This window comes from Notamacropus eugenii, chromosome 1 (assembly GCF_028372415.1).
Source record: "Notamacropus eugenii isolate mMacEug1 chromosome 1, mMacEug1.pri_v2, whole genome shotgun sequence".
In the NCBI taxonomy this organism is placed as follows: domain Eukaryota; kingdom Metazoa; phylum Chordata; class Mammalia; order Diprotodontia; family Macropodidae; genus Notamacropus; species Notamacropus eugenii.
Genome location: NC_092872.1, coordinates 494,719,365 through 494,731,737, shown reverse-complemented (window position 1 = coordinate 494,731,737; position 12,373 = coordinate 494,719,365). Strand labels below are relative to the sequence as shown.

The following is a 12,373-nucleotide window of genomic DNA, read 5'->3' as shown; positions in this document are numbered from 1 at the left end:
CTCTTCACGACCCCTTTTGGAGTTTTATTGGCAAAAAGATACTAGAGTGGTTTGTCATGTCCTTCTAAAACAAACAAGGTGAAGTGACTTGCCCAGGGTCACACAGCTAGTAAGTGTCTGAGGCCAGATTTGAACTCAAGAAGAGGAGTCTTCCTGACTTCAGGCCTGACACTATCCATTTTGGCACTTAGATGTGCCTCCATCTGGCATGTATCAAGTGATGAATAAATGCTTTTTGGTTCAGCTTGATCATCTCACTGAGGGCCACAAAATCTCTGCACTCAAGTCACAGAGCTTCTGATTCTCCTGTACATTTTCACATTCCAAGCTTCAAGTATGAGAAGATAGTAGAGCAGGTGTCCACCCCAAATCCCAGAAACATGACAGTGGGAGTGGGGGGAAGAAAGAGGAACTTTGAGGAAGGGTGGGGAGCATAGATTGTGAGGGGCGGGATAATCAAGTAAACAGATCTAATGGCTGGACAAAAGCTATACATGAATACTGAACGTTACAAAACAAAAACTTTATTTACATGTAGATCTTCATACCTCCGAGACTGGGAGAGAGAGTGGGGGGGTGGGGGTGGTGAGGGCTAGCACATTTAGCAATAAATACCTGAAGAAATGAGGAGGGGGGAGGTGCAGATAAAACCAAGCCATAGGAAAACAGGAAGTGCAGGACTCCCAAAAGCCTCCCTCAACTTGAGACCAGGTCTGTCCCATGAACCAGTCCAAGAAACCTCTCTCAGTATAGCACACATGCTTTAAAAAGAGTTACTGACCAGACCGGGACCAAGACTCACCAACCCTGACACTGATAGAAGAAAGACACAGGCTAGGGATTCCTGGCTAGCTTGGGAGAGGGTAGGTGGAGGCAGGGAACGGAACAGGTTACCAAGGTACTGTTCACTCTCCCAGACATCCAAGAGGCCTAGACACTACTGGGAAACATACCAAGATGGAAGCAGAACCATCCATACCATAACATGCCTTAGGACAGGTTGCCCAAGGGAAACCTAAGTCCAGAAGAAAGTGAAGAGCACCAGGGGGTATATTAGTTGAGGGGAGGGAGGTTACAGGTTACAATCCATTGGTAGTTAGGGAGAGCAACAGAGACTCAGCCCAACTATCTCTACTTTGCCCACAGTCCCACCTGGGGACAGGAAGTTAGAGCCAGCCACTGGGATTTCCTGCCCCAGCTTTGGCTGTACAGGGTATGGACCCTGGCCATAAGAGAATGGCACGAGAGCTCTTTATGCTATCCAAAGAAGCCAGGGCTACAGCAATGAGATAAACAATTCTCACCCAGCATGAGCCCAGAAGGAGAAAAGGCACAAGAGGGAGAGCCAGTGAAAGTTTCCCCAGAGTGATTGATTGGGTCCTGGGAATAGGGGAAGACCCTGCCCTTGGACAAAACAATCAGTCCTCCCTGCACTAGAGCCAAGTTGGATGTCAGCCCTTCCAGGGCCCTATAGCCTATATGGGAAATGGGGAAGACCCAAGCCCCAAGACCTCTTCCCCAGGGCCATAGAATACATAGCCCAACCTGACAGGCAGAAAGGCTAGGATTTAAGGCATGGGGGGGACTCTCCAAGGAGATACAAAGCCAGAGGTCAGAAGGCCCAGGGGATGGGCCTTCTCCTTCCCTCAATGCCAAAGGTTCAGCAGCTCCTCCTCTTCACAGCACTGGAAACTGGGCCTGAGATAAGGGCCAAAGGAGGCCACTAGATGGGTTGAGGAGTCCACAAGTCAGTTCCCATTGCTCAAGCCTGAGCTGGCACTGCTGCAACTCTGTTCATAGGAGGGAGGCGCCTCTGCTCCAGAAAGAGATAGAGGGTGGTAAGGATCATGCACAAGAATCTCCTTCCCCATTACTCGGCCTGAGGGCCCCAAATTGGGTCCCTGGCCCCACCCAGCCTTGGTTCACTCACCATAAGGGTAGCCCCATGTGCTATACTCTGGTGGCAGGATCAGGTCACTGGCTGTAGGCATAGGCACCACAGGGCCTTCAGCAAAGTAGGGAATAGTGGCACCAGTGGACAGGCAAAGGGGAGGCCGGCTAGGAGCAGGTGAACCATCCTCAGGGCCAGGCTCAGCCTCAGGCTGGGTCTCAGGAAAGCTCAGGCCAGGTGTATAGCTGAAGGGCTGTGTTGATTGTTGCTGTTGTTGTGAGTGACTCTTGGTAGGGAGGGAGACACTGACCATAGGACAAGGCCCACAGGCTGCCATGTCCAAGTCTTCAGGTGGTGCAGTAGGCACCAGGGGGGGTGGGAGCCCAGACAAGGCCAGGCCAGGACTTAATGGAGGGCAATTCACTGCAATGTTGCCAATGAAAAGGGGCAGATTCACTGTTGCTTCAGGTGCCTTCAGTGAGACCTGGGGGTACAGGAGAGGGGGCATGGTATGAGGGGAAGATTCTCAGACACCTGGATAGACAGCCCCAAAGCTGAAAGGAACAGTCCTTTCAAACCTTCTCTGGGAGTGGTAAGATAGAGCTACCCACTCATTCCTTGGCCCCAAGCTGTACATCAATTGAGAAATTAAAGCCAGTGCTGAAACCTTGCTCTCCTAAGCTACTAGGCACTCCCATAGTCCCAGTCCCAGCCCCCACAGATCAGGGAGGGACCCAGAATTAAAACACCCCATCATGATAACACATATACTCCTCTCCCAGGATCAGGGATGCATGTAGGAATAAATCCCTATGGGCCCTCCCTCAGCTACGGCAGGGATAAGAATTGGGGACTGGAAGGATATAGCCTCCCAGAAAAACAGAAAGACCCTGAAAAGATGAAGGGCCCAAGGCTACTTTGGGAGAGGAAGTGAGAAGAGAAAACTTTGGGGAAAGGGGACCCTAGAAGAGACAGGGACCCTTGAGAAAGAGGAGATCCCAGGATTTCCTGGGGATCAGTGCCCCGCACCTGAATGAAGTAGTCTATGTGGATGAGGCTACAGCCAGGCAGCACCGACTGTGGCAGGGCTGGCACCAAGATCTGCTCCCGCCACTCAGCCCGCTTCCAGGCCTTCACCCCTGAGCCTTCAACTTCTGCGATTGTCCGAAGATCATAGATCCAGCGCTTGGCCTTGTAGGATACTTTCTGGGAGACAGGAGAATAGAAATGAAAGTTCACAGGAACTCTGCGGTTGGGCAAAGTTGAAGGCCTCAAACACGTGTCCTATGCCTCTTGTTTGAAATGGGCATGAATGTCTCCCTCTCATTGAACTCCCTGGAAGTGGAGCTCTCTCCAAGGAGTATCCCACTGCCTGGAGCTGCTCTTGTCCAAAACCTCTGGGGACAGGGTTTATTGGGCTGGAAGGATAAGGACATGGGGATAGAAAGATCCATGACCCTGGAATCAAGGAGCTGGTAGAGAAGGAGAAATAGGGCCTGTGGAATTGGGCATGCCTGCCAGTTGCTGACCTGGAGAAGGCTGGCCACCACAGGACCTGTGTCCTTGCCAGACTGGTTCTCAATATCTGCCCGGAGCTGGACCACCTGGCCCACAACGTAGCCCCTGAGATCAGTGCTTGCAGTGAGGACAACGCTTCCACTCTTCACCAACTTGTAAGAGAACTTCTTGATAGTCGTGGCCTCATTGGGTTGCTGTTGTGTGAAGGTAAGGCTGAGATTATGCCAAGGACAGTGAGCTCTGGGAATAGTCTGACTGACCACAGGCTCTCAGATCCCTTAGTCCAAGCCATTCCCAAGGGATAGCCTTTGACTCCCTGACCACACCTCAGCCCAGCCCAGCCCAGCCCCAGTCATGGTTACTAACCCATTACAGCCCCAGAACCCCAAGCCCTTCTGCCTCCCACCTCCCATGGCCACACCTCGATGTCTGGGAGGCTGTTGAGGTTCAAGGGACTGAGGATGTAGAATATACGGCTGCATTTGTGGTCCTTGGAGAAGCGAGGGGTGTCGATCACAGCCCGCAACTGGTGCACAATCTTACCAAAGGGCCCCTCAAAGGATGTGGGTGCTGTGGCTGGGGCAGAGAAGGGAGCACAAGGGAATAGAAGCACAGGTTAGATCACAGTATCTCGTGGGGTGGGGCAGGCCAGAGCTGGGCAGAGCAATGAGGACAAGCTTCAAGGAAACAAATCCCAAACCCAGAAGAAGTGGGTGCACCATGGTGGGGGGCCATAGAGGGCAAGGAGGGGACATTTGGGGTCACATGGTCAGACTGAAATACTTTTCTCCTACCCAACCTCTCCCCTCCAAATGACCCCTCTAGGTTCCCCCGCCAAAGACCTTCTCATACATATCTGTGCAAATATACATGTGAACATTCATGTACTCTGGACATGTCTGGGGGGGTTCTGAGCAGACATAGAAGAATGGTCAGATGGACAAGGCCACCCCCAGAAGAGGGACAAGGATGAGATCAGCCTGGCTCTTACTTGGCAACAGGAACTGGAAGGGGAAGGCATGTTCTCCAGGAGATAAGGTCCCTGCAGAAAGCAAAGCAGTTGGTGAGAAGGGAGGACTATTCATGGGACTCCAGATCCTAGGGCTGATTGCCAAGGAGGAACCTAGGTCCCCTCTTGAAGATCAGTTGGTGCTGAACACCAAACACAAAGGGCCAGCATCTTCAGCCACATCTGAGATGAAGAGCCCATAGATAAGACTGTGTTCAGCTTCACTGGAACCTGGCCTGACAATTCCCCACCCTTAGGATTTGGTACGGATCTCTGTGGAGGTGCTGGCATAGAAACTCCTTTCTACCGAGACAGAACAGCAATTCATCTATACCACCCTTAGAACGATTCCTGAGAATATAAGAAGTTTAAGGAATTTACCCTTGGTCACACAGCTAATTCTGCCTCAGAGGCAGGGCTTGAATCCAGTGCCCGATGGACTCCAATGCTGGCTCTCTCATCATTATACCATGGTATTTCACACTCACATAGGAACAATTGTACAAAAAGGTTCCTCTACTCTTCCACAATGAAGAAAAGGCACATGTCTGTCAGTGCCAATACATGGCGTCCTAGAAAGCCTCATTCCCAGCAAAAGGATGGATCTGATTCTGATTCTCCCCCAGACACTGCATGAAGGGAACAAGGCCCTCAGCTGGAAGCCAGAAGACCTAAGATGCAAACCTGAGTTGCTCTTTGACTTTGGACAAATTCTAGAATCATAAATTTCAAAGGACATCGAATCCAACCAGTACCTTAGCAGGAATTCCCTCTGTAATATCCCTGAGAAGTGTTTATCCAAGTTCCACTTGAAGACTTGTGATGGGGAACTCATTTCATGAAACAGCTCTAATCAATATTAAGTTTTTTTCCTATGTCAAGCTGAATTTTGACTCTACAAGTTCCCTAAGATAAGATGCCTGGGGCCAAGCAGAACAAGTTAATAATCTCTTCTATGTGCTAGCCCTTCAAAATATCTGAAGACAGATATGTCCCCCAGAAATTAAGCTTAACTCCTGGATATTAAAATGGTAAATCCATAATAATTCCAGATCTTTTCCCATATAAACTATGGCCTAACAACTCCTTCCCAATCTTATAATTGGGCATTTGATTTTAACTTAAAAACATAGGACTTTTTTTGCCCAGAGTCACATAGCTAGTAAGTGTCTGAGGCCGGATTTGAACTCAGGTCCTCCTGACTCTAGGGCCAATGCTCTATCCACTGTACCACCTAGCTGCTCCATTCACTATAACATATTAATATATTTGGCCCATTATTCTAGCTAGTTAAGTTCTTTTTGGTTCCTCTCATTCAGTGTATTAATAGCTTCCCCTCTTTGGACCTCAGTTACTCCAGGTGGCATTCTTCAATTCTTCCTAACATTCCTAAGGAAGTACTAAAATGATCACCATTTCACAGGGACTATTCAGAGACCAAGAGAAGGAAGTAGATTGTTTATTCATCCACCTGGAATTTTCACCGCCAAAATCAGGACAGTGACCCACAGGCAGTCTCCTGCTCGGACTTGGGAGAGCCTGAAGGTCAAGGTCCAGCTGAGCTAAAGTCTGAATGAGATCATCTCTTTCCATGGCTCCGAAGAACTTAGAAAGAGGATGGACCAGGAATTCAGAAGAGGGAAGGTGATCTGAAAGCCATATAAAGCACCAGAGAAAGGTGGGTCGAGCCTGATCCCAAGTAAGCACAGGGTGGATCACAAGACCGTCTAGGAGTCAAGGGACTGTGACTAAATCCTCTAGAGAACATGAGGTTATTTATGCCCATGTTTGGTGTATACAGGGCCTGCAGGACAGGCCTAGGAAAGGCATGGCCTCCTAGGCCTTGGCTAATTCAACCAAGGATATTTGGGGTAGAAAAGCCACCCAGGGCCCTTCTACACTCCTATTCCACCAATCTCTAGCCTTTTCATCTTGGGGCTCCCTTTTCCTTCTCAGCCTATCAACCACAGAGCCTCCTACCCTATCTGTCAGGCACTTCCTCCTCACACATTAGTCCCCAAGAGTTCACCCTCTCCACATCTGAGGTCAGGGACCCACTGGAGGGACTGACTCCAACCCTCCATTGACCCCCATACCATCCCTCTACCCCATCCAAGGACTCCTGGGTTAATTCTTTACCTAGGCCCCTGCTTACCTTTGTCAGCCAGGGACAATGTGCTGTTGAAGTATGCTTCTTCCACTGTCCATGAAGTATCATTGGCCTTGCTGGACACTCCACAGGACCCCGTACAGGTGACTCTGATAGCTGAAATACCACCCATACTGATGAGCTGATCAAGGGAACTACCATATCTACCAGAAACCCCCACAACATCTCTAGCCTCTATCTGAAAAGCAAACACTTAGGGTTCCAGAGATTGTCTGGAATCCTGGGGCAGGATAAACCAAGAATCTCACCAACAGGGTTGCCCTCTCATTCTAAGTCTACCTGTTTCACCACTTTCCTGGCCATGCTCCTCTCCAAAGAAGTCCCCTCAAGGGCAAGGCTCTGGTCACCTGTAGCCCTTACTGGAGAGAGCCAGGAACCAGGAACCACCTGGAAGAAAGTCTGAGGCTTCTTAAACAGGTGGCCTCTTGTCCTGTCCCATTGTATCCTATGCCTAGGGTGAGCATTAAGCCTGAAAATCCCCTTCAGAGTACTTCCTGAGGATGCCTGATTTTTATTAGTGCAACAGGGATAGCCCTCAGAGCTGGGTTCTTAACTCTAGTCATGGTCTCCCCTTTAGCAGTTTAGTGTAGCCCCTGGGGACCCCTTCTCAGAATGTTTGTTACGTATATTCATAATTAGAGGAAAAGTAAAATTTCAATTAGGGTTTAGTGAAAATAAACATGTAACTTTTTTCCCCATCCAATTTTATGGATACCCCCCTTCACCCTTGCCAAGATCTATCAATGGAACCTATGGTTAAGAATCCCTGCCTTAGAAAATTGAGGACTAAAGAAATTTCAAGGGCTCAGAAAGTCTTCCTCACAAAGGCTTCCATTACTGGGGGTGAAGAGACACAATCTTGGTTGGGGGGAGTAAGTATATACACTACTCTTAGGGCTGGAACCTTCTCCTCACATTAGATAACAGGAAAGTAGGGTAAGGAGAATAGACATGGGGCTTTTAATCTGTCTTCATTTGGGCTCAGAAGAAACCAGATGCTGATGAGCTCAGGAGACAGACCAACCTTCATAGCCCCTAGTCAGAGAATGACAGAACAAGAAGAATCCTTGTTCTCTTCATCCAACCCTCTTATTTACAAGTGACAAATTCCCCAAGCAATGGAGTCCCCTTTCTTACTATCTCTATCAAGCCACAGGGAAAGACTTCGGAAATTTGACCTTTCTTTGGCTATAGCCCACCCATCCTGACCCCACTTCAGCCCCTAGGAAGTCCAAGGCTGAAAAAGAACTGGCCAGAACCCAAAGCAAAGCTGAACTTCGGAAACAGGGAAAAGCCTTCAGGCCTTATCACCCAAACTCAGCCCCAGAGCCTCCCTTACAGATCCTGAGGACCAGCCCATAGGGGAGGCTGGGCAAGCATACTCCCTCAAAGAGGGGAGCCTGAGCCCTCTCACTGCAAGAATGTGGACTGACCTGTCTGAGCAGATATAGAACCAGGGAAGGGCAGTAGGGGGTATTGGGGAGGGAGTCAGCTAGGGAGAATAAGAAACATCCCTATCCCTCGTCCTTCACTCTACCACCACCCCCACCCCCACCCCCCCCCCCCGCAAAAAAAAAACAAAAAAACATGTCTTGGGAAGAGTTTGTGCTGAGTCTATACAGGACAGAATTCCCAGTTGATCCTACCCCAAGGTCTTTCAGCACTAAGGTAGCTCCTACCTAATTCCCTGCCCCACCCCAAAGTTCCCAGGAGGAAGGCTTCAAGAGGAAGGGGTGCTGACAGGTAGCAGAAATTTATACCCTCCCCGCCTAGTCATACACATACCAGGAAGTGTGCTATTTAAAGGAGTCAGCTTTGAGTCCCTTTGTTTACCAGGTGTCCCAGCAGATTTCCCCCTCCCCCTCCAACATTTACATAAAGCACCCTCCACTGCCTCCAGAGACAATCCCCAGTCCTTTCTCTCCTGTTTCCCATCCTAGGGCTTCCAATTATCCCAAAGGTTGTAGCCCTGGCTTTATGTATGGTACAAGGACTTGTGTCCCTTCCTGTCCCAGTCAGTCCAAGATGTGGGATCACTGAATCCAAGGCTTGATACCTGGCTCTCATCTACCCCCTCCCAGGCCTTAGGAAACCTAGAAATACCCAGTCAGCTCGGCCCGGCTCCAGTTCTGTGGCCCATGAATATTTCAGAAGCCTGTTCAGTTATTTTCCCAGCTAGGGGTGGTAGAAGGCCAGGGCCCAAGAGCATCCTGCTGGAGGCCCATGAAAAGCACACTGTCCACCCCCAATGGCCTATCATTTGTGACCCTGTCCCTGATCCCCAATCTGAAGCCTCTTTCTTCCCTGCCAGAGCTGACAAGAGGTGGAGGATTAAGTCTGTGTCAGAGCTCAATCCAATGCCCCTGAACCAGCTCTCCCCCTCCTCACCAATCCCCCACACCCTCCTTGCCTACCTCTTCAGACCCATGGCCCATTTAGTCTTCTAGGGAGGATCTAACTAATGCAAGTCTATTTCAGAACAAGCCTCTACTCACGCACACATGGTGCTGACCAGGCTGAGGAGCTAGTCAGGCTTTGGTTTCCTGGTCCCACAAAGGGAGCTTTCTTTGCTGTTCCCAGGGCAGGTTTCTGATCCCAGCCACCATGGTCCCAGTGTGTGCCTAGGTTCTAGACACAGTCTGAGAGCTTAGCTCCAACCAGGGCCATAGGAGTGGGGGAGGGGTGAGGGACCAGGTGGCCCAGCTGAGGCAAGGCCTGGCCAGTGAGAACCCCCAGAGATTGAGCTCTGCCCCCAGAAGCTCCCTTTCACCCTGAGGCCCCATCTTAAACCAACCCCTCTTTCCTGCCTGACTCACAGAAAAACTAAAGAAACCCCAGACTAATACAGTAGCATTTCCTGAGGGTAGGAGCCCATTCCCCCTCCTTATCTTCTCCTTGATTCTTCTGGTCTACAAAGGATGAAGAAAAAGGACTAAACCATAGACACAACTGAAGTACCTGGGATACCTCCTTTCCCCTACCCCACCAAAGTGGCCATAATGCTGATTCTTTTTCCCTTATGGAAGGAGAGGATCATACCCCAGGACTCAGACCCAGGGGGAACCTGGAATGCCCAGGACCCTGACCCAATGGACCCCAGGATGCCCTAAGAAAGGCAGATTTGAGGTAGAGGGGACAGGGGGATTCTCAACATCTTTGCCTCTAAGTGACTTCTTTAAGAGTCCAAGAATCCTATTTGTAAAAAGGAGAAACAGATAGGGAAGACAGATATTAAGATACAATGGACTTCTGGATTCTGCAGATCATTCTCCAATTGCTTCTTCTTAGTTTCATTCTATCTTCTCATTTCTTCTTGTCCTTCAAATGTGTCTATCGCCAAGGGCTCTGTCCTTGGTCTATATAAATCTTGGGGGCACAGGGGAAAGCCCTGAATCTGGAGTCCCGGGACTGACATTTTAATTCCAGTTTGGCTACTTTCTTCTTACGTGTCTTCAAGCAGATCATGGGACCTTTTCTGGCACTGTTTTCTCATCTTTAAAATAAAGGGCTGAGGCTGAATGTGTTCAATGTCCCTCCCAGATCTAATCTACCTTCACAGGATGTACTGTCATTAACTTGCAGTTTGTTCTTAAGAAAATCACTTGACTTGTTCGTAAAATCTACGATCCCTTTCAGTTTTCCTCTACCCCTCAGGAACTAAAGTTCATGAGGCTGAACCCTTCTGCTCCCCTCCCTCACTCCTCCTCCTGTCCCTACTCAGATCACCAGAGTCCTGAACCCCCTCCCTCAGGAACTTGTAGTGCCAGGCCTGACCTCAGCCTGTTGGTCAGTTTTATACTGCTTTATACCCAAGTGGACAGAGCACCAGACCTGGAGTTAGGAAGGCCTGAGTTTCAAATCCAACCTCACACTTATTAGTTGTGTGTGCCTTAACTTCTATTTGCCTCAGTTTCCTGAACTGTAAAATGAAAATAATAATAGCACCTACTTTTTAAAGTGGTTGTAAAGATCAAATGAGATATTTGTAAAAAGTACTTAGTACATGTCACCTAGTAAGTTCTAGATAAATGATTAGTTTCTTCCTTTCCCCATCTGCACCACAGTACAGATCACCTGCTGTCACAGCCAAGGTACAGCTAAGGCTGTTGGGTTCATAATGCTGGTCTGGCCTGATGCCCAGGGCAGTCTCTCCCACCTTAGGAGGGGTAAACAAACATTTGTTCCTTGCTCTTTGGGGCTGAGAAAACTTTGTTCTTTACTTTATCTCTCCTACACACATACCTCAGCAGGTAAGCTATTAACTTATCAGTTCCTGCTCAGGGCCAGTCCAGTCACCCAGAACCAGGACTCCCTCACAAGGAAGCCTGAAACTTGCATTAGAAAACCAGCAGCTTCCCCAGGGATGGCCCCACCCTCCTAGCTGGACTGTGGTAACCATGGAGACTGTACAGCTGGCCACTTGATTGGGGGAAGGAGAGCTAGGCAAGGCCAGAACTTGTAGGCGCCCAATGGTCTGGGGAGAAAGGGAAATGACCTGGCACCAGGGCCCAGGCCCTCATTGGGTATGGAAAACCCAAGCCCAGCCCAGCCCTAGCCTTGAGGGCCCTAGCTCGGAAAGGGTGATTCCTGAGAAGGGGAAGCCAGAAAAAGCGCACCCAGGACCTTCAGGAGATACCTGGACTCTAGATCAGCTAGCTCTAGCGACCCCAGCTTTTGATAGACATCTCAGGGGATAGGCAAAAGAGAAAGTGAGAACTACATCTCAATCTTTGGACTGGGCTCTTGATCAGGGAAGGTTCAGAGGGAGAAAGGGATCCGGATCTCGCCTGAGAGGCTTCACAGGTGATTCAGGAGGAGCTGGTCCTAGGGGGAAGAGGAAGTCCTCTCTCCCCCAAGCATCCAAAGAGAAGGGAGGACTGAGTTTCCTCTGAGATTGCTACACCACACACACAGAAATAGACGCACGCGACGGCCAGAGAGAGGCCACACACACACACACACACACACACCACACACACACACACACACACACACACACACACACACCACACACACACACACACACACACACACACACACACACACACACACACACACACACACACACACACACACGATCACACACACGATGGCCAGGGAGAGGCGGTCGCAGTTTGGCTGGATTATCCCGGAAGGTGGGAAGACGGAGGTCACTCTCTAGCGCCCCGGGCCTGGAAAGACACTTTTCTGCCATGATGCTCCGGCCGGAGGCTGCGGGCTGAGTGCGTCCCGGCCGTGCCCCCAGCCCCGACCCTCGTGCCAGCCCCTCACCTCACCTCGGTAGGGCAGCGCGGCGCCCAAGCGCAGGTTCACAGTCCCGGTCAGCGGCTCCCCGGGACTGTAGATGACGCGGCTGTTGCTGAGGTAGATCTCAAAAAGCTGGAGCTTCCCCATGGTCCTGCCCGACCTGGGACCTGGGCCCCCGGCCCCCGGTCCCGCGCTCAGGCCCCGGCCCGGCCCGGCCGCGTCTGCTAGGGCTTCTCCTGACTCCTCCTGACTCCGGCTTCAGCTCCAGCAGCCAACAACGCCCGAAACCAGCCAAGTGCCCGCCCCTTAAAGGGCCGGGGCTGCCCCATCCCGTCCGTCCCGCCCCCTCCTAGACTGGGAGAACTGGGGCGGGGACCGAGGCTGGGGCAGAGATAGCCGGGGAAGGAACGCGGCTGGCGGAGGAGGAGCCGACGCAGCTCCGCCCATTCCACCTCCCGGGCGCGGGAGGTAATGTACCCATTTCCCTGAATAGTAAACCGAGGTTGGAATAATCCCATTTCTTTGCCCTGTTCTTCTC

At 50.6% G+C, this 12,373-nt stretch overlaps 1 protein-coding gene across 1 annotated transcript; it reads right to left on the bottom strand.

Moving 5' to 3' along the window:
- Positions 1-502: 502 nt before the first annotated feature.
- Positions 503-12,146, bottom strand: ARRDC1 (arrestin domain containing 1). The gene is made up of 8 exons (XM_072633210.1): positions 11,865-12,146; positions 6,574-6,684; positions 4,401-4,451; positions 3,831-3,985; positions 3,421-3,603; positions 2,921-3,097; positions 1,931-2,375; positions 503-1,813 (listed from the first exon to the last, which is right to left on the bottom strand). Exons 1-8 carry the CDS (start codon positions 11,980-11,982, stop codon positions 1,749-1,751), a joined length of 1,305 nt encoding a protein of 434 aa, XP_072489311.1. The 5' UTR covers positions 11,983-12,146; the 3' UTR covers positions 503-1,748.
- Between the last annotated feature and the right edge of the window lie 227 nt (positions 12,147-12,373).

Coding starts and splice junctions, on each gene's coding strand:
- ARRDC1 (XM_072633210.1), bottom strand. CDS start 11,982: ATGGGGAAGCTCCAGCTTTTTGAGATCTACCTCAGCAACAGCCGCGTC. Junction 6,685..11,864: donor CGCCGCGCTGCCCTACCGAG/GTGAGGTGAGGG, acceptor GTGGTATTTCAG/CTATCAGAGTCACCTGTACG. Junction 3,986..4,400: donor CTTCCAGTTCCTGTTGCCAA/GTAAGAGCCAGG, acceptor TCTCTGCCCCAG/CCACAGCACCCACATCCTTT.